At 51.3% G+C, this 20,835-nt stretch overlaps 1 protein-coding gene across 1 annotated transcript in view; it reads left to right on the top strand.

The window, feature by feature from the left end:
* The window catches only part of camk1da (calcium/calmodulin-dependent protein kinase 1Da), a 694,020-nt gene that overhangs the window by 659,360 nt on the left and 13,825 nt on the right, over positions 1-20,835 (top strand). Inside the window, exons 9-10 of the mRNA XM_086010788.1 lie at positions 14,828-14,915; positions 17,992-18,130. Of these exons, the coding sequence (XP_085866914.1) occupies positions 14,828-14,915; positions 17,992-18,130 (227 nt within the window). The remainder of the gene's footprint in view (positions 1-14,827; positions 14,916-17,991; positions 18,131-20,835) is intronic.

Consider the following 20,835-nt stretch of genomic DNA (forward strand, 5'->3'; position numbering starts at 1 on the left):
GCGCTTAGGAAATCAGAAGAGGCACAAGTTGCCAAAATTGCTTTGTGATGTGAACCTCATTCGCTCAACCAAATGCCCCCAGTGCTTAGCATGGCATCCGACGCCACATTGCCGGTGTTGGGTTTCGGACTGCGATCCTCAGGTGCCGCTACTGTGGGAATGTTACAGAAGCTGGAGCTGCAAAGGCTGAGAAACCACATAATTGAACGGGGAGAGAATTCAGCCTCTTGTGGTTTGGTTAGTGCCCAGCTGTTGTTGATTTTCTTCGAGTTTACAGCGAATACATTCAGGCGTCTGCTAGAGTTTCTTTTGTCCGGCCTCTCAGGACTTTAGTTCTGTTCTTTCTGCGTATTGCTGTGTAATAGGCTGCCGTAGGAAAGTTTTTGCATTCACCAGTGTGCAAGTAACTAGAATAATTGCTGAATGCGTAACAACTCGGTGTTTGACAATATTACCTAATATTACATTTAATATTTCTGGGTTTTTTGTGGAAAGTGACCTCTCATGAAAAAGCCTAAAACCAATAAATTAAGGATTACTTTCTTGTGAGTTACAGTGAAGAGTCTTTAATATTAGCACTTTTTAAATTCATTTGCGGGATGTGGGCGTCGCTGGCGAGGCCAGCATTTATTGCCCATCCCTAATTGCCCTTGAGAAGGTGGTGGTGAGCCGCCTTCTTGAACTGCTGCAGTCCGTGAGGTGAAGGTTTTCCTAGTGGTTTGATACAACTGAGTGTCTCGCTCGGCCATTTCAGAGGGCAGTTAAGAGCCAACCAGATTGCTGTGGGTCTGGAGTCACATATAGGCCAGACCGGGTAAGGGCAGCAGATTTCCTTCCCTAACGGACATCAGTGAACCAGATGGGTTTTTACAACATGGTCGCCATTGCTGATACTTTTAAAGTTGGCTGTATTCAAGTCAAGTTCGATGATTGCCAGCACATTAATGAGCTAAGCCATGCTCTTGAGGAGGGCAAAAAATATTTTTGTAGATGTTGTTACAAAGAAAAGTTAACGGCCCTGAAATTACATCATAGGGAACGACATCTGAACACTTCATATGGTCGGCATTCCCCCTGTTTTGGCAGAGATTTCAGAGGATACGATAAGCATTTGTGCATTAATATCCCATCAGCCTAATGTCAGAAACATAGAGTTAATTTCTGCTAAGGGGAAATAAAATTAAATGCTGGAAATAGCACGTCTGTAAAGAGAAAAGCCAGGTAAGTGTTTCAGGTAGGTACTGACTAAGAGGGGAGAATGTTAACTGGGGTTGGGTTTTGGGCAGGGGGAGGAGCAAGCATGAGCTCCCCTGCTTCCCCCCCCCCCACCCCTCCCAAAGGCATCACTTTGAGGCCTGGGCTGTTTTAACCAGTTGCCCACCCGAAATCAGGAAGCTGATGGTGGCCGGCTGGTTCAAATCGCCCCGGAGGCCGCCCGCTGGCTGGAAGGTAAGTGGCAGGGTGGGGGGGGGGAGGCAGGCAGGGTCCCACAGGTGTGGTGATGTGGCAGGTGAGACGGGGGTGGGGTTGGGGGGGAGGGTCCCACAGGTGTGGTGATGGGGCAGGGGAGACGGGGGGGTGGCAGGGGGGGGTGTGGGCAGCAGAAGCTGAGACTTTCTTTGCAAGATCCAGAGGATCACTTCTGCTCCTCCTGGCTCCACAAATGAAACTTTGACTCTTCAGTCTTCACAGCAGCTTTCACTGAGGGTGGGGAGGGGGGTTGTCCAGTGGGCGCTGTGAGACATTTTATTTGCTGCGCAATTGCTGCCCTTTATAAGGGAGCCAATGTTGTCCATGCTGTCGGCTTTCTGATGTGGTGGAGGGCACCAGGCCATGATCCAGGGCTGAGCGCCACTAGTGGGCCCCACTTCTGCCACTCAAACAATCCATTTAAAAAAAAATTCATTTGTGGGATGTGGCCGTCGCGGGCAAGGCCCAGCATTTATTGTCCATCCCTAGTTACCCTTGAGAAGGTGGTGGTGAGCCGCCTTCTTGAACCGCTGCAGTCCCGTGTGGTGAAGGTACTCCCACAGTGCTGTTAGGGAGGGAGTTCCAGGATTTTGACCCAGTGGCGATGAAGGAACGGCCGATATACTTCGAAGTCAGGATGGTGTGTGACTTGGAGGGGAACTTGGAGGTGGTGGTGTTCCCATGCACCTGCTGCCCTTGTCCTTCTAGGTGGTAGAGGTCGTGGGTTTGGGAGGTGCTGCCAAAGAAGCTTTGGCGAGTTGCTATACTAGGTGACATAAGAAAACTACTAGGCACTTGGTCTAAGCGTTAAACAAAGCTTTAATCAACTGTTTTACAACATGGAGGTCTAGTTGTGTCCTTCACTAGTTCCTGTTAAGAATGTCCTGCGCAAGCTGGGCCCGTGCCCAAGTATTTATACTCTCCCTGGACAGCGCCACCAACAGGCCGCTCAGTATTATTTCATAAGTCTTTCTTTCATGAATGACTGATTCATGTCACTAGGTTCATCCCAGTATCCAGGTCCCTGGGCAGTAGAGGGTCTGGGGCCAAGGAAACTCGAGGTGGTGGCGGGGGGCCATGTTTGGAGAAGTTCCACCTGCTCCAGTTGGTGAGATTCTGAGCAGAGACTCGACTTCCCTACGTCTCACCAGAAACGCTCCCTCTGTCGAGCCCCCTGCGCCCAGCGCCTGTCACAGGAGCAGCCCCCAGAGATTGGAACTGTTTACAATGCTTTAATCCTAGTTTCTTTTTGTAGTTTTAGAACTTTGGCAGTCTGCCTTCACACATCCTAGATGGAAATGTCCTCAGCTGTTTTTATGTTGTTTTTGAATCCACGCCCTGCATCCATTCATTTTAAATAAATGACTTGAGGTGATAAAAGAAGAAAATTGAACACTAACTCAGCTTACCCACCCCCACACCGCCCCCCTCCCCATCTGAATCCCTCTTGAGGCACAAGAGTAAAATAATTGGTTACAAAATCTTTAACAGCAAAAGCTTCAGCAATTCAGTAACCTTTTTGATGGATCGCAAATGGAACGTAACATTGAGAAATGGAGGGATGCCCTAAAATTCCTCGGTGGCCACTCTGCCAACCCAAGTGCAGCAGAGCGGAAACTCCGCCTGTCCGAGCCTGAAACCGTAGGCAGTGTCCCCGTTAATTCTTTTTATTCGGGTGCGCGACTCCGTTAAGCGGCTGCGCGGCCCATTCAAAAGTGAGAGACTAGTTAATGCTGATATTCGGAGGGGCCTGGGTGTCCTTGTACATGAATCACAGAAAGTTAACATGCAGGTACGGCAAGCAATTAGGAAGGCAAATTGTATGTTGGCCTTTATTGCAAAGGGGTTTGGAGTATAAGAGTAGGGGGGCAGAAAATTGAGTAGCGCCCCATTGGGGCGCTAACTTCGCCGGGGCACCCCTGCCTGCGCCACCACGCCGGAAATTGAGTGGTTGTGCCCCAAGAGGGAAGCGGGGCACTACTGGAAGCACCCCGCATCCCTCGGGGCGCTGCGAGTCAATATCTTAAAGGGGAGGGGCCTTGCGCAGCGCGACCCAGGGCCCAGCTGGGCCCCCGGGGATCGGGAGTGCCGGCAAAAGAGAAGTGCCGGGCTCTTGGAGCGCAGCCGGCACTTCGCCGGGCGGGGGTGGGGGCGGGTTCAGGAGGCAGGGGACACGAGCTGGCAGGTGCTGCAGCAACAAAAATGGCCGCCCCGCACCTCGCCTTTAAATTGCGACTCCCCGGCCGCAGGTAGGCCCCCCTGACCCCGTCGGACATAGCGTCCGACGGTAAGTCAGGGGGCGCGCCCAAAGATCGCGGCCGGGGCGCGAGCGGGCACTGCGCACGGCGATGATGTCATCGCCGGTGACGCAGCGCCACGGGGCGCTACCAGTTAGCACCGCCGTTAACCTCCCGCTGAATTTTGCGGGAGGCGTGGGTGGCGCCGCACCCGGGTGCTAGTTGCTTTGTGCCCCGTTAGCACCCTCGCTAACGGGAGGCACAAAGCAACCCAATTTTTCCCCCAGGAAGCCTTGCTGCAATTGTATTGAGACCACTGGAGTATTGTGCACAGTTTTGGTCTCCTTATCTAATGAAGAATATACTTGCCTTAGAAGCGGTATAACAAAGGTTCACAAGATTGATTCCTGGGATGAGAGGGCTGTCCTATGAGGAGAGATTGAGTAGATTGGGCCGATACTCTCTGGAGTTTGGAAAAATGAGGGGTGATCTCATGGAAATGTTTAAAATTCTTAGAGGGCTTGACAGGGTAGATGCTGAGAGGTTGTTTCCCCCTGGCTGGAGAGTCTAGAACCAGGGGGTCACAGTCTCAGGATAAGGGGTTGGCCATTTAGGACTGAGATGAGGAGGAATTTCTTCACTCAGAGGGTTGTGAATCTTTGGAATTCTCTACCCCAGAGGGCGGTGGATGCCGATTCATTGATTATATCCAAGACTGAGATCGATAGGTTTTTGGGCTCTAGGGGAATCAAGGGATATGGAACTCGGGCGGGAAAGTGGAGTTGAGGTCAAAGATCAGCCATGATCTTATTGAATGGCGGAGCAGGTTCAAGGGGCCGTGTGGCCGACATCTGCTCCTAATTCTTATGTTCTTATGTAGATGACACGAGTTCCACAAAACTTGAAGTATAGTGAACAGTGAGAAGGAGAGTGATCAACTTCTGAAGGACATAGACAGGCTGGTGGAATGGGCGGACACGTGGCAGATGACAGTTAACGTAGAAAAATGCGAAGTGATACATTTTTGTAGAAAGAACGAGGAGAAGAAAAATAAACTGAAGGGTACAATCCTAAAGTGGGTGCATGAACAGAGAGACCTGGGGGTATATGTGCACAAATTGTTGAAGGTGGCAGGGCAGATTGAGAAAGCGGTTAAAAAAGCTTACGGGATCCTGGGCTTCATGAATAGAGGTATAGAGTACAAAAGCATGGAAATTATGATGAACCTTTATAAAACACTGGTTTGGCCTCAACTGGAGTATTGTGTCCGATTCTGGGCACCGCACTTTAGGAAGGATGTGAAGGCCTTAAAGAAGGTGCAGAAAAGATTTACGAGAATGGTTCCAGGGATGAGCGACTTCAGTTACGTGGATAGACTGGAGAAGCTGGGGTTGTTCTCCTTGGAGCAGAGAAGAGTGAGAGGAGATTTTGATAGAGGTGTTCAAAATCATGAGGGGTCTGGACAGAGTAGATAGAGAGAAACTGTTCCCATTGGCAGAGGGGTTGAGAACCAGAGGACACAGATTTAAGGTGATTGGCAGAAGAACCAAAGGAGACATGAGGAAAAACTTTTTTACGCAGCGAGTGGTTAGGATCTGGAATGCACTGCCTGAAAGGGTGGTGGATGCAGATTCAATCATGGCTTCCAAAAGGGAGTTGGATAAGTACGTGAAGGAAAAAAATTTGCAGGGCTACGGGGAAAGGGCGGGGGAGTGGGACTAGCTGAAGTGCTCCTGCAGAGAGCCGGCACGGGCTCGACGGGCTGAATGGCCTCCTTCTGTGCTGTAACCATTCTATGATTCTTAGGGCTAGATTTTCAGTAGCTTGCGCCAGCAGTTAGCGCCTTAAGAGAAGTGATTTCCGGGCGCTATGCGTGTAGCGCCCGGGCGCAGCGCAGTTTGCGCTCCGCCCCAAATTAAGTTGCCCGTTAGCGCCGGCGCAAAGTTTAGCGCCCGCCCGGATGCGCGCGCAGAAAATGACGTCACATCCTCGTGCAACGCCCTTTGGCCGCCCCGATTGCAAACTTCAGTCGGACCGCCCCATTGTGCGGCGGGCGGCCGGAGCGTTTGGAAAAAGGAACGCAACACAACCAGCGCGGGCCCCGGGGGGCGCTAATTAAAGGGAACGTCCTCTCCAGTATAAAGGCCATCCTTTTTTCAGAAAACAGTCTTGTGCAACGCATTTCTGGAGACACAACAAGGAGGATAGCTAACTGGTTTCAAGCAGCAAGAGCCAGGTATTTTTGGACTCAGGCAACAGCGCTGCAAGTGGCCATTTGGAAATTAGAGTGTTTGCCAGGATTTGATGGGGGTTGCATGGGGTGCCAACGCGGAGCTGCAGCTCCATGTCCGTAGGGCTCGCAGACGCATTGTGAGAGGGGCAGCCCTGGCTAGAGGCAGAGGGGGCTACAGGCGTCGGCCACGTAGGCCTTACCCAGTCAGGCTATACCGCCAGCAGCGCTCCTACCTAAACATGAGTGCCGCGCGATGTGTTAAAAGGCTCCGATTCCGAAAGGGGGTGATTGCAGAGATCTGCCACCTGCTTCGCCGAGATCTGCGGCCAAAGCTCAGGTGCAGGACGTCTCTGTCGGTGGAAGTGAAGGTGACAGTGGCATTGAACTTCTATGCCACCGGCTCCTTCCAATACGCTGCTGGGGACATAGCAAACATCTCCCAGTACGGCGCGCATCGCTGCATCCGCCAGGTGACCGAAGCACTGTTCAGAAGGAGAAGCCAATTCATCTCCTTCCCCATGGCCCTGGAGAGCCAGCATCAGCGCGCATTGGGATTTTCCAGACTCGGGGAATTCCCCTTGGTGCAGGGCGCCATTGACTGTACGCATGTGGCTTTGCGGGCCCCTCTGGAGCATGGCGAGCAGTATCGCAACAGGAAGGGCTACCATTCTCTGAATGTGCAGCTGGTCTGTGACCACAAGCAGCGCATCATGGCAGTCAATGCCAGCTTCCCAGGCAGCAGCCACGATGCCTTTATCCTGCGGCAGAGTACTGTGCATGACATGTTCCAGGCACAGCCTCCCCCAAGAGGATGGCTACTCGGGGACAAAGGCTATCCTTTGTGCACCTGGCTCATGACCCCGCTCCGCGCGCCCAGGACCGCTGCTGAAGAGGCCTACAACGAGAGCCATCAAACCACCCGCAACATCATCGAGCTAACTATTGGGGTCCTCAAGCAGCGGTTCCGCTGCCTTGATCGCTCCGGAGGAGCTCTCCAGTATTCGCCGGACCGGGTCTCCCAATTTGTGGTGGTTTGCTGCATGCTACACAACCTGGCTATCCGCAGGACTCAGGCACTGCCACCTGACGTTGGACCAGCACCTCAGGAGGAGGAGCAGGAGGAGCATGAGGAGGAGGAGGAGGAGGAGGAGGAGGAGCAGGAGTACGTTCCCAGGAGGGAGCGACCAGGGCCAAGGGCCGCACGACGCCACCTTATTACACGGTACTTCTAAGCCCCCTGTCAGGGAATGGCCAGGGGCCATGAGGGAAGATGAATGCAGCCGCTCCGCAAGCCCTCAGCCGGCGAAGCCAACAAACACTAAGAAGAACAACCATGGAGACTGCATGAATAAAGATAATTTTTTATTACACAAAAATGAAAAGCCCTTCCCACATGAATCCCCAAAAACAATAAACGGGCCCCACAAAAAGCCCAACAAACGACTCACTCCCACAAACTGGGGAGGAGCCACTCCACCTTTATTGAAACCGGGCCTCAACGTCGGCCTAACGCAAAAAAAAAGCCCTCCAAAAGCACAACCATGGGCAAAATAAAGATGGCCACCGCCATATTAAAGGAAAGCTGGCCACACCCTCTACTGAGTGGCCCGCGAGGGCGAGACCTTGGCCAGCATTTTGCCTCCCCTGCCCTGCCTGCTGCTCCTTCGCAAGCTCTGCCCAGTGGCTGCTGCGAGGCTGGGGGAAGGCGCCTGAGGCTCAGATGCCCTTCCGCCAGATGCCGCTGGGGGGCGGCCTACACGGCGTTTGGGCCTCGAGGGGCCGTCTGCTGAGTGGCGCACCTGAGCCTGGCCACCATCAGCTGCAGCCGCTTGCCGTCGACGCCCCAGAGGGGGAATGGCGGCGACGGATGGTGCAATGTGGGCCAGCTGGCGTCTGGGATGCGCTGGCTGGTGCTGTGGCGCGGTGGCACTCGGCCGGGCCCGCACTGCAGGATCCGCAGCAATCAGCCGACGGCCGGCTTGCTGGGATGGTCCAGCGCGGCGCCTGCCCTGGCGATGCCTGCCTGAGACAGCGCGTGTGGCAGCAGTGAGTGGCCCTGTGGTCCTGGTGTGCGCGCGCATCACATCCGCCAGGGTCTTGACGGCATCAGTTAGCATGCGGCCAGTCGCGGCAGTTGCTGCCCCGAACTCGCGCACACTGGTCGCCAGCGACTCGATGCCCTCAGGCATGCGCCCCACCACGCTCATGAGCTCCGTGTGGCGCCGGTCCGAGTCGTCGGCCATCTGATCGAGCTTCCGCACCTCCTCCGAAGTGAAGGTGTCCGGACTGGAGTCGCGACTCTCCCGCTGGGGAGGAGGGGGCCGAACTAGGGGACCCTTGCCGCGTTGGTGACGGCGAGTGTGCCGAGCAGCAGCACTCCCCTCTGATCCTTCCCCCCTTTGGGGGGAAGGCCGCGGGCCACGCGCACGGCTGCTGGGTGGCTGGACGCCACTGGTCCCAGAAGCTGCATTGCCCTGCGACAGTTCCTCCAGGCACTCGTCCAGTGAGGAGGTGTCAAGCATTTCCTCCTCTCCTGCGGGACGTGACTGTTCCCCCGAAGGTCCGGCTTGCTCCTCCTCCTCCTCCTGGTTGGAGGTGCTGTCACTGGCAGCCTCAGGGTCCTGGTCGTCACCAGCTGAAAGCAGGAATGCACAAGAGTAGCTTCAGAGTGAGGAGACGGCGTCAGCGAGGGAGTTAGGACTGGTGGGATTCAGCGCATTGGTGGGACAGTGGCAAAGGAGGTAGCTCGGATGGGCCAGTGCGACGCGAGAGGGCCAAAAGGCGAGGTCCTTACCATTGCCGGGCAGTGGAGGGTCGGATACACCGCACGCTGTGGGGACAATCACACGGGCTCCCATGAGCACACACACGCGCTCCTCCAGCCGAGTGAGCTTCTGCAGCTTGGCGCGGCCACCCCTGGCACGGGCCTGGCGATTAAACGCTACTTTAGCCTGCAAGAGAAAGGACGGGCTGTAAGTGCGCAGTGAAGCCCTGATGTAGTGTGCACTGCCTCCCATGGTGGAATAGCTTGGACAGAGTGAAGCCCTGATGTAGTGTGCACTGCCTCCCATGGTGGAATAGCTTGGACAGAGTGAAGCCCTGATGTAGTGTGCACTGCCTCCCATGGTGGAATAGCTTGGACAGAGTGAAGCCCTGATGTAGTGTGCACTGCCTCCCATGGTGGAATAGCTTGGACAGAGTGAAGCCCTGATGTAGTGTGCACTGCCTCCCATGGTGGAATAGCTTGGACAGAGTGAAGCCCTGATGTACTGTCCACTGCCTCCCATGGTGGAATAGCTTGGCCAAAGTGTAGAGTGCCGAATGGCCATTTGATGCTCATGACTGTCCCAATGCTGCTGGCTGAGGGCTGGCCAAAAGGACTTTCAGGTCCCTTTGCCCATCATGTCAGGTGTACATGCAAGAATGAGGAGGAGACTGGAAAGGCTACTCACCCTCACAATCCTGGTCAGATCGTTGTATTTCTTACGGCATTGTTTGTGGGTCCTGGGGGCCTCGCCGGTGAACGTCACCCTCTGGGCGATCTGCTTCCAGGCTTTGGTGTAGTCGTGGTGGGTTGGATTCCTCCCACTGTCTGGAAACAAGATCTTGCGCCTCACCTCCAGAGCTGTGACCATTATGTCCAGATCACCCTCTGAGAAGCGCAGGGCACGCTGACGGGCCTTCTCTGGCGTTGCCATGACTCCCTGGGGCTGAGCAGTAGTGTTGAGGCCTCTTTGCAAGGCTGCAGTGTGCAGGGCGTGGCAGCAGACCAATTCGTCCCTTCCCCCTTTAAGAGCTGGTCGGCACCACGGGGTCTGCTGTCAGTGCAAAAATGACCGCACCCGTGCTGCGCCCCGCCTGGGCGCTATCCCTCTGGACCGCCGGCTTAGCGCCTAAAGAGAGTAGTGGAACGCCTCTTTTAGCGCTCCACCAACCTCTTAGGGCGAAGCCACTGAATTCCCGGCAACGGGGCGCTACTTTGGGGCGGGCGCTAACTTCGGGCGGGCGCTAAAGCTAGCGCCCCAAAACTGCCTATACTGAAAATCTAGCCCTAAGTCCATTGGCCCAAAAAGGCTTGTGCGATTTCACGAGGTGGTGGGGGGCGTTGCTGAGATTCTTGTGAATGGGGAGATGTTCGTTTTTCGGGATTCGCTGGGCTTGCTGGAGGGTTCCGGCATCGCGGCCCATGGATGGGGGAGTGACGGACAACAGCACGGGCTTGAATAACTGTAGCTCCACAACTGCGGCCCTGGCAGCAATCACCTACTGAAGACAGAACAAGCATTGCACTTGGGCTCCTTCCTATGGATCAGGACCACAACAGGAGATGCTTTTATCCATTAAACCATCGGACCAGCAATGTAATCATTTTATTAGTCATTTGCCCAAGGTTCCCCCAGGGGGAAAAAGTTATCTTGAGCTGGGGAGGGGTCGGGGAGGCGTGAGGACTGGTTGACATGGGTGATCAGGGATAATCAGATACTAAATCATAACCCCCATTACATTTTTACTTATTTTTTATCCACACCTTTGTTTTGGCCCTTTCCCCCCCCCTTTTTCTCTCTCTCCCACATGGCAGCTGTCTCCCATTCTGCCAGCGCATTTCACACCTAATCTAGAGCCGTCTTTTGTCTCCACTAGTCCTATCACCATCTCATCTCGTTTTGAATACCTCTTAATGTCTCTTCACTTCTCTTTTGTTCTCTCCCAGCCTGGCCTCTTAATCTATTTCATTTCCTGTGCTTTTCCAGTCTGGACAAAGGGTTTGACCCGAAACGTTGACTCTAATTTCTCTCTCCACGGATGTTGCCTGGTCTGCTGAGTTTTTCCAGCATTTTCTGTTGTTAGATCAGATACTGGTCATTACTCCCATGGGCAGAAATGCTATTTCTGTATATGGTTGGCCTGTTTTTCATGGAGCCTCTGGAAAATAACTTGACTATGTACCAGGACAGCGGACACTTTGATATATTTGCTTAAATCTTCATAGTATTATTATTATATACTGCAATTTCCTCTTTCAGTCCCACCTTCCAACAGAGTGCCTTACATCCTGTGTATTACTGGGGAGAGGCCTGATGGAGGGGACCTTATAGAGGTAGTTAAGATTCTCAAAGGGCTAGAGCAGGTAAACCCGGAATAATACTTTCTGATGCGTGTAGGCAACATGGCAGGAGGCCGCCGGTTTATCGCTGTGAAGGGCAAGTCTAAGACAGCTGCCAGGAAGTATTTCTTTACACATAGGCTGTTTAGCTAATTTTCTGGGAAACAAGGTATTACAGCAACAAATGCGCAATGGGCAACAAAAAAAACATATGTACCACAGATAGCGTCTGCTTCTCACATCGAAGAAAATGGGTTTCATTTTAGGCTGTGTATGTGAGTGAGGGTTAAAGAGTACCAGTGCTGAATATTTTTAATCAGACTCACTCAAAGCTGAGTCCCACCTACAGGAATGAATCTGAGATGAGCCTTATTTTATTAGCAGTACGTTAAGGAGGTATGTTTGGGATGAGAAGTTTTAACCACATGAAAACAATTAGTTATAACGGCCCTGAATACCCGCGTAGCGGGAGGTGCAGAGACTCGCGGTCCTGGGCCTCTCCGGGTACCCGCGGGTAGTGACCCCGTATCCCGGGGGTTCAGGCGGTTCGCGAGCGCCCCTGGGATCACGTGGGCCGGCCCAACCAATGACAGAAGAGAATCCCCATTCATACTTATGGAGATTCTGTATGTACAAAAACCCCGGGAGCATGAATGGGAAAACCCCAAAAATGACACCTAGACAGCAAATAAAAAAAACACTATCACATATTTAAAATTAATTAAAATGGCATTTCATTAAATATTTAAAACAAAAATTTAATTTTTTGAAAAATAAATTTACATGTTTCAAAAGGGGCTTAAAATAACCTTACCTTATTTCATAGGTTTTTGAATGTATAAATTATTGATAAAAATGTTATTTTTCTGGTTTTTAAAACTCTTACGCTGGTAAAAGCAGGCCTTACCCCTGCTTTTACAAGGCGTAAGAATCTCACGGGCATTCGCTGGGCAGAAGTTGCTCCGCCCGTGGAGACCCTTTTCCTGGGGATTCGTACGATCTTGACAGATCGCAGGTTCCGGGTTTTCGCGCATGCGCTTCGCGCGCCTAAACCTGGAACTCGCGGGGCCCTTACGGACGCGTGCGCACCTCATACGCGCCCATAGGGACCACAAATTACGGCCCTATAATCGAAGACCTAGCCCAAATATTATTTTTAAGATGTTATATTTATTGGCTAATATTTAAATATATTTTCTGCCAAACTCCAGTTATTTAATTTTATCATGATAGGCCACAATCTTTTAAATTGCAAAATGAATGGTGACTTACCATCGAAAGCTGCATTCGTGTTTCTCGGACTCCCCAGTAATTTACTTTTAATCAGCAGTGGGTGTGAAGGGCTGATACTATCCCAGACACCCGGGCGCTAAGGAGGTTACCAGCTAGTACAGTAATCAACATGTCTCTCTCGAACAATATCACAAAAAACAGATTCGCTGGTTATTCATTTTGTTTGTGGAATACTTCTGGCACATAGGGGGGAATTTTAACCCCCCAAAAATGGGCAGGTTCGGGTCGTGTGGGAGGCTAAAGTGTTAAGAATCTGAATCCAGACCCCAAACTGTCCTCCAACCTGCCTATTACCGGTTTTAACGGAGGCGGGATGGGGGGGGGCGGGGGAGACGGACGGGCAGCCAACCAGCTCCCAGGAGGCGGGATGTCAATTTAAATATGGTAATGAGGCTGGTAGCCTCGGATTTAATCTGCTTTGCAGGTCTAATTGTGGCCGGCCGGCGTTCCTGGGCCTCAGGATTCCTGGCAGCTGAAGCAAGGCACGAACAGCCTCAGGGAGCAAACCCTGTGGGCCGGGAGGAGCGGGAGTGCTTCCTCCCAGCCCCCCAAGCTCCCCTACCATCAGCATCCCCCCCCCCAATACAAACCCCCCTCACCCCCAGGATCAGACTCCTCCCCGGGGTCGGGGCTCGGACCTGCCTGGGGCCTGCGGCCTCTTCTCCAGCGTTCCCCGCCCGACTGGACGCCCGGCCTGTCAGTCAGGCTTGGCTTCCGGGCGAGCAACCTGTCCGTGATGTCACACGCATGCTGTGGTGTTAAAACGCCACAGCGCATAGGGAAAACCTGGACTTCCGGGTTACCCGCGGGCTACCGGGCCCCCACCTCCCCTCCCCGCACTCGCCAGGTCCAATAGTTAAAATTGCCCCCATGATGGCTGTCACTTTTGCCGGTGTACAACACCTATTGCACTTCCAAAAAGTAGTGCAGCTTATGAAAGTTGGCCAGACGCGGTAAATTCTCCCTGTATCACCTTCAAGTTTGCAATGGGCTCTTCAACTGCCACCTGAACAGGTGGACCAAACTTTGGTTAAGCACCTCATACAAAGTACCACACCTCCAACATGGTGCATGACGTAATAAAACTCACTACACACTTGGTTTGAGTATAAAGCAAGGCTTTACTGAACTTGTTTCAGAACATGGAGGTCTAGTTGTACTTCACTAGTTCCTGTCTTACAAAATGTCCTGGGAAAGCTGGGCCCACGCCCGAGTATTTATACTCCTTGGACGGCGCCACCAGCTGGCCGTCCAGCGTTATTTCATGAGTAGTTTCTTTATGATGATGAGATTTATAACAGTGCACTTCCTTGGTATTGCACTGGAGTCTCAGCCTAGATTTTTTTTTTTATTCGTTCATGGGATGTGGGCATCACTGGAAAGGCCAGCATTTATTGCCCATCCCTAATTGCCTTTGAGAAGGTGATGGTGAACCGCCTTCTTGAACCGCTGCAGTCCGTGTGGTGAAGGTACTCCGACAGTGCTGTTAGGGAGGGAGTTCCAGGTTTTTGACCCAGCGACGATGAAGGAACGGCAATATATTTCCAAGTCAGGATGGTGTGTGACTTGGAGGGGAACTTGGAGGTGGTGGTGTTCCTATGTGCCTGCTGCCCTTGTCCTTCTAGGTGGTAGAGGTCGTGGGTTTGGGAGGTGCTGCCAAAGAAGCCTTGGCGAGTTGCTGCAGTGCATCTTGTAGATGGTACACACTGCAGCCACGGTACGCCGGTGGTGGAGGGAGTGAATGTTTAAGGTGGTGGATGGGGTGCCAATCAAGCAGGCTGCTTTGTCCTGGATGGTGTCGAGCTTCTTGAGTGTTGTTGGAGCTGCACTCATCCAGGCAAGTGGAGAGTGTTCCATCACGCTCCTTGTGCCTTGTAGATGGTGGAAAGGCTTTGGGGAGTCAGGAGATGAGACACTCGCCGCAGAATACCCAGCCTCTGACCTGCTCTTGTTGCCACAGTATTATGCTAACGTTCTGTTGTGGGCTGGACTCCATGGTCTTCTGACCTAGCGGTTAGCGCACTACCAATGGTGTAAAACTGAAAACCTGACTGGAAAAATAGGCTGGGAGAGCTTTGGACGAAACCAGCACTGTTCCTTTATCGAACAACAGTGGTTGCTGTTCACCTTCATAGCTGGTTAGTCTTCAGCTGATGGCTACTGTTCAGCCTGGGGGAGACCAGTGTGATGTGTGTCAGAAATCAAAAACTGCCCAAAGAGTGAGTGAGACACTGCTGGGCTTTAAGTGTAAGCAATGACAAACCTGCGCATTCTACTGTCATTTGTCCAAGTGTGTATACAAGCCAAAACGAGATGGGTGAGAGGTCCTCTCTGGCCAAACAGGCATCCTTAAAGGCGACCTGGAGTAAAATCATTTCCAGGGTTGGCTTTACTACATCCTGCTGAACGGTTTAAGCCTGAGCAGCGTCGAAGCTCACCACGCAGAGTGACTTTATTTGGCACAAGTAACCGATGCTCTTTGCTTTCTAGGATTGCTGGAGACACGGCGCTGAACAAGAACATTCACGAGTCTGTCAGCGCACAAATCAGGAAGAACTTTGCTAAAAGCAAATGGAGGGTGAGCAGCCCCTTGTTCTTCTGCACAAACGGATATAATAAAGCAGGTGTTTTATTTACAAAGTACGGAATGCAGCCAGTGGGTACAGACGGAATGACATCCCATTTTACACCTGCCCAACTTTCAGAGTTTGATCTGCCCAATTAAATTCAGCAAGTTGACAGTCTTTTGACACAGGACAAGCAATGTTATTTTAATAAGCGGTGGGTATCGTGCTTCAGGATTCTCCCAACACCTTTTCTTTTTCTGTGAGCACTTTGATGATGGTTAAAGCAAACCGTGCCTCCTAAACACTAAGCCGTGCGCCTTTCATTGTCTGCCACCCTGAGTTAGCGAACCCCAGGTCTAACAATGATCATGGTAAAGTGCCAATTGGCGACACACCCTATGGTTGGATAGTCTGCTGACACTCCAGCTCCATTCTTAACTCAGAGACACAATCGGAGCGTGGGGGGGGGGGGGGGGAGGTGGGAGGGGGAGTTATGGACGGGGAAACCCGGCGATACGGGTTTCTCGAATGTCTTTTACATTTTTTCCTGTGGGTTTCCCGCCCGACAACCAGCCTGATTGTCAGACTGGCTACCTGTCTGGCAGGAAAGCCTGCAGCTCAAGGCCGCAGTGGGGCAGCAGGTCGGGGTCTAGTGGCGGAGGGGGGGGCGGTGGCAGAGTGGGAGAGATCGTGGGCGGAGCGCGGTTGGGGGGGGGGGGAGTCCGATCGCGCGCGGTGGGTGGGGGATGGGAGGTGGTGGTCGGAGAGATCCGATCGCGAGGGAACGGCCAGATGGTGGTTGAGCGATAGAACGTGGTCAGGTAGGGGGGGGGGCGGGGTCCAATCGCGAAGGATGGGAGCGAGAAGGTGATCCTCGTCCCACCTCCATTAAAACAAGAAGTGGGCAGGTTCAAGGCGGGATCGGTTTCTGTTTCAGATTTTTTACTTTTTAACCTTCCACCTGAACCAAACCCACCCATTTTGGGGGGTTAAAATGACCCCCTTATTGTCTAGATTCACACCTATAGGATGGTGCGGTTTCAGTAGGTTGCCAACACCGGTGGAACTGTATCTCACCACATGTCCATCACGTTAGGCGAGAAAAAAAGACCTTCCCACAACTTGGTTTTACTCCAAGAACTTCCTTCTTCCAATGTGTCATTGCTTCTGGATTGAGTTATTCTTAATAACCTTGTAAAGTAGTCAGTCCTTGGCTAACTCTTGCTGTGCTTACACATTAATTATGAATTATGAAAGGATTTGAAACAGAATGATGTAGAGAAGATGTTTCCACTTAGGGGGGAGACCAAAAGTAAGGGGCCATCAATATAAGAGAGTCACCAAGAAATCCAACAGGGAATTCAGAAGAAACTTCTTCACCCAGAGAGCGGTGAGAATGTGGAACTCGCCACCACAGCGAGTGGTTGAGGTGAATAGTATCGATGCATTTAAGGGGAGGCTGGATAAGCATATGAGGGAGAAAGGAATAGAGGGATCTGTTGATAGAGTTAGAGGCAGAGGGGCGGGAGGATTTTAACCCCCGAGGATGGGTGGGCTGGGGTCGGGTGTGATGTAAAAATTTTTAATTACTCAAACCCGACCCCAACCCACCCGTTTCCGGTTTTAACGGAGGCAGTTCGGGGGGGGGGGGTGGGCGACCAATCCACTCCCCGGAGGCGGGTAGGTAAGTAAAAGCTTTTCAGGAGGCTGTAACCCTCCATTTTACGAACAATTCTATTTTTAACCCAATGGAGTTTGGGTTTTCCAAGCCACAGGAATGCCAGCAGGTAAAAGGAGGTGAGAAGGGCCGGATCCATGAGGTGAGCGCATTTACAGCGCTGCTTGTGGGCCAGGAGGAGCAGGCGTGTTCCCCTCGCCGACCCCAACAAGCTTATCTCTTTACACACCCTGCCATCAGATCCTACGATCTCCGCCTGCCCGCGATCACCGCCTGCCCGCGATCTCCAACTGCAAACCTGTACTTCTGGGCTTCCTGTCCACGAAACCACACTCCCCTCCTGCCCCTCCCCCGCCCCCCCACTCTCTTCCCAGCTCCAAGTAAATATTGGGCTCTATGTCATTCTGTGTGATGTGTAATCTCATTCTGGGGAAAACACATCGCTGGTCTGACTCTCTGTATAATACTGATGGAAGATTTCTTTGCCCTGGGAGTTAATGTACATAGGTCCCTGAAGGTGGCAGGACATATTGAGAGAGTGGTTAGCAAAGCATATGGGATCTTGGGCTTCATAAATAGAGGTATGGAGTACAAAAGTAGAGAAGTTAAGCTGAACCTTTATAAAGCGCTGGTTAGGCCACAACTGGAGTATTGCATCCAGTTCTGGTCACCACACTTTAGGAAGGATGTGAAGGCCCTTGAGAGGGTGCAGAGGAGATTTACCAGAATGGTTCCGGGGTTGGGGGATCTTAGCTACAAGGACAGGTTGGAGAAGCTGGATTTGTTTTCATTAGAGCAAAGGTGGTTGAGGGGTGATTTGATGGAGGTGTACAAGATTATGACGGGTTTGGATAGGCTAGACGGGGAAAGGCTGTTCCCACTAGTTGATGGTACAAGGACTAGGGGACACAGATTTAAGGTTTTGGGCAAGAGATACAGGGGGGGCGTGAGGAAAAACTTTTTTACGCAGCGAGTGGCGAGGACCTGAAACTCGCTGCCGATGGAAGTGGAGATACTCAATGTTTTCAAGGGGAGACTGGATAGGCACTTGAGGGAAATAAACTTGCAGGGCTACGGGGATAGAGCGGGGGAATGGGACTGACTGGATTGCTCTACAGAGAGCCGGCACGGACTCGATGGGCCGAATGGCCTCCTTCTGTGCCGTTATGACTTTATGTATTGAAATCATTAACCCATGTATTAGGAGCACGTTAAGAATTTTGTTGCACAAATCATAAAGTAAATCTTCCCAATTGTTCATCTGTTTTAAGATGGATTCTTTGTAACGGAATTTGTTCCCTATCATTTTCAGTTTATTCCGTGTCAATAAGACGTACAGTTTTGGAGAAGTGCGCTTAAGTTATTTTCCTTCCTTCACATTTCTGAACTAAACTTTATCTTGGTTTTAGCAAGCGTTTAACGCTACAGCTGTTATAAGACACATGAGGAGGTTGCACCTGGGCAGCAGTCAGGAAGGATCAAATCTGAACACACACTCCAACCGCAAGCCTAGCAATCCACTACCAGATGTCACATCTCGTAAAGACTGTAAGTACTTTACAACAGAGAATTGTATTTTAGTGCAGGGGGAGGGGGAAGAGGAGAGGTTTTCTTCCAGACCTCCTGCATGATTCAGACTGTACTCAGGCTGAATTCTGTTAAGCAGCATGGGATCCGTGCTCCCCAAGCCTCTCTGTTTTCCAGAATATTTTGTTAGACAAGAATACGCCGAAAGGATCATTTTTCCGACTTGGCACGGCCAGCGAACGCCCCACCCACATTTGGAAATTTGGGTGCACTGCACTCGCCGTTTTCTCCCCGTGGCCTGAAATGGTCAGAAAATGATGCTCAGCGTACGTCCAAATGCCCAATATCCAAATGCCCAATGAGCAATGTCCAAATGTCCAAATGCCCAATGTCCAAATGCCAAATGCCCAATGCCCAATGTCCAATGTCCAAATGCCCCAATGCCCAATGTCCAAATGCCCAATGAGCAATGTCCAAATGCCCAAATGCCCAATGTCCAAATGCCCAATGTCCAAATGCCCAATGTCTAAATGCCCAATGAGCAATGTCCAAATGCCCAATGGCCAAATGCCCAATGAGCAATGTCCAAATGCCCAATGTCCAAATGCCCAATGTCTAAATGCCCAATGTCCAAATGCCCAATGAGCAATGTCCAAATGCCCAATGTCACAATGCCCAATGCCCAAATGCCCAATGTCCAAATGCCCAATGCCCAATGTCCCAATGCCAATGTCCAAATGCCCAATGTCCAAATGCCTAAATATCCAAATGAGCAATGTCCAAATGCCCAATGTCCAAATGCCCAGTGCCCAATGTCCAAATGCCCAATGCCCAATCCGACAGGTGAGGAGCCATACTGTGGCAAGTCAGGAAATTACCCTTCTCATACCTGGTGCGCTCCTTATAAACATTTTAAAAATGTATTCATTCACAGGATGTGGGGGCTTCTGTGGCACAGCCAGCATTTATTGCCCATCCCTAATTGCCCTCGAGAAGGTGGTGGTGAGTCACCTTGTGTGGCGAAGGTGCTCCCACAGTGCTGTTAGGTTGATGCCAGGTGGTCCATCTGGTTTTATTCTTATTCTTATTGTTTTTCATAGTGGCTCGCTCGGCCATTTCAGAGGGGCAGTTAAGAGTCAACCACATTGTTATGGGTTTGGAGTCACATATGGGCCAGACCAGGTGAGGACAGCAGGTTTACCTTCCCTAAAGGGACATCAGTGAACCAGATGGGTTTTTATAACAATCCAGTAGTTCCATGGTCACCATTACTGATGCTAGCTTTTTATTCCAGATTTATTTAATTAACTGAATTTAAATTCCCCAGCTGCCGTGGTGAACCCGTATCTCCAGATCATTAGTCCAGGCCTCTAGATTACTAGTCCAATAACATAACCACTGAGCCACTTAGCTCTATGCTTGAGCCCTTCACACTTCTGCTCCTGTTACTAATCTAGGGCCCGTTCCAGTCATCCTCACTGTGACGGCGTCACGCTCGGCACTTTGTCAGTAATCTGTTCTCAGCGTGTACATCCCAGAGGCCGCTGAATGCAGACTGGAAGAAAACCATCGAATAGAGAAGCAACAAAATAAATACAGCTTTTTTTAAATTGTGCATAAAATAGCCTCCATAGTGTCCTCCGTAATGACAGTGGGTAGGAAACCCGCTGTCAACCCGCCTCCACGCGAGTCTTCCAGGTGCCGGGTCTGTCAGCGGAGAACTGACCCAACACCAAGCGGCAGGGGAGACAATTCAGCTACTTAAATGGCTTGTTAAGAGCCAATTTAAGAGTATTTTGAGGTTTACTTCTAATTTTACGTTTTTCCCCACGGGTTATCCGCTGCTCGGGGAACACGCCAGCTCAACCTGCCGTGTTGTGAGTCTGCTCTGATGTTTGTGATAAGCTGACAGCTGCAGAAGTGGTGTCAAGGATGCCATGTTGCAGATGGTGAGTTTCAGAGCAAGGAAAATGTTGGTTACTACATTTTTGATACATATAGAGATTTCTTTAGCTTACAAGTTTTTAGATCCAACTGTATGTCCAGTTCCACCTCATTGGGAGAACCTCTCTCACCAGTGACAGATCGCTTCTGTCATCTCACATGCAGCTGCCATCTATTCCAGCAACATCGGAGCCAATGAAACAATCAGACTTTGGTCCTCCGAATCCTTCCATGATCAGCCCCAACAGATACAAAGGACTAAAGACAGAGGAGTATAAAAAGTGCAGGGGGATACTTAAAAAAGAAATTAGGAGAGCGAGGAGGGGCCATGAAATAACACTGGCGAGCAAAATAAAGGAAAATCCTAAGGTGTTTTATAAGTATATTAAGGGCAAAAGGATAACTAGGGAAAGAGTAGGGCCCATTAGGGACCAAAGTGGCAATCTGTGTGTGGAGCCAGAAGATGTAGGTGGGGTTTTAAATGAATTTTTTGCATCTGTGTTCACTATGGAGAAGGACGATGTAGACATAGAAATCAGGCAGGGGGACTGTGATATATTTGAACATATTAGCATCGAGAGGGAGGAGGTACTAGCAGTTTTAGCAGGCTTAAAAGTGGATAAATCCCCAGGCCCGGACGAGATGTATCCCAGGCTGCTGTGTGAGGCAAAGGAGGAGATTGCAGGGGCTCTGACACAAATTTTCAGAACCTCTCTGGCCACAGGGGATGTGCCAGAGGACTGGAGAACAGCTAACGTAGTACCATTATTCAAGAAGGGTAG

This window comes from Somniosus microcephalus, chromosome 17, assembly GCF_052327205.1.
Source record: "Somniosus microcephalus isolate GS21.2 chromosome 17, FLI_Smic_1.0, whole genome shotgun sequence".
NCBI classification, from domain to species: domain Eukaryota; kingdom Metazoa; phylum Chordata; class Chondrichthyes; order Squaliformes; family Somniosidae; genus Somniosus; species Somniosus microcephalus.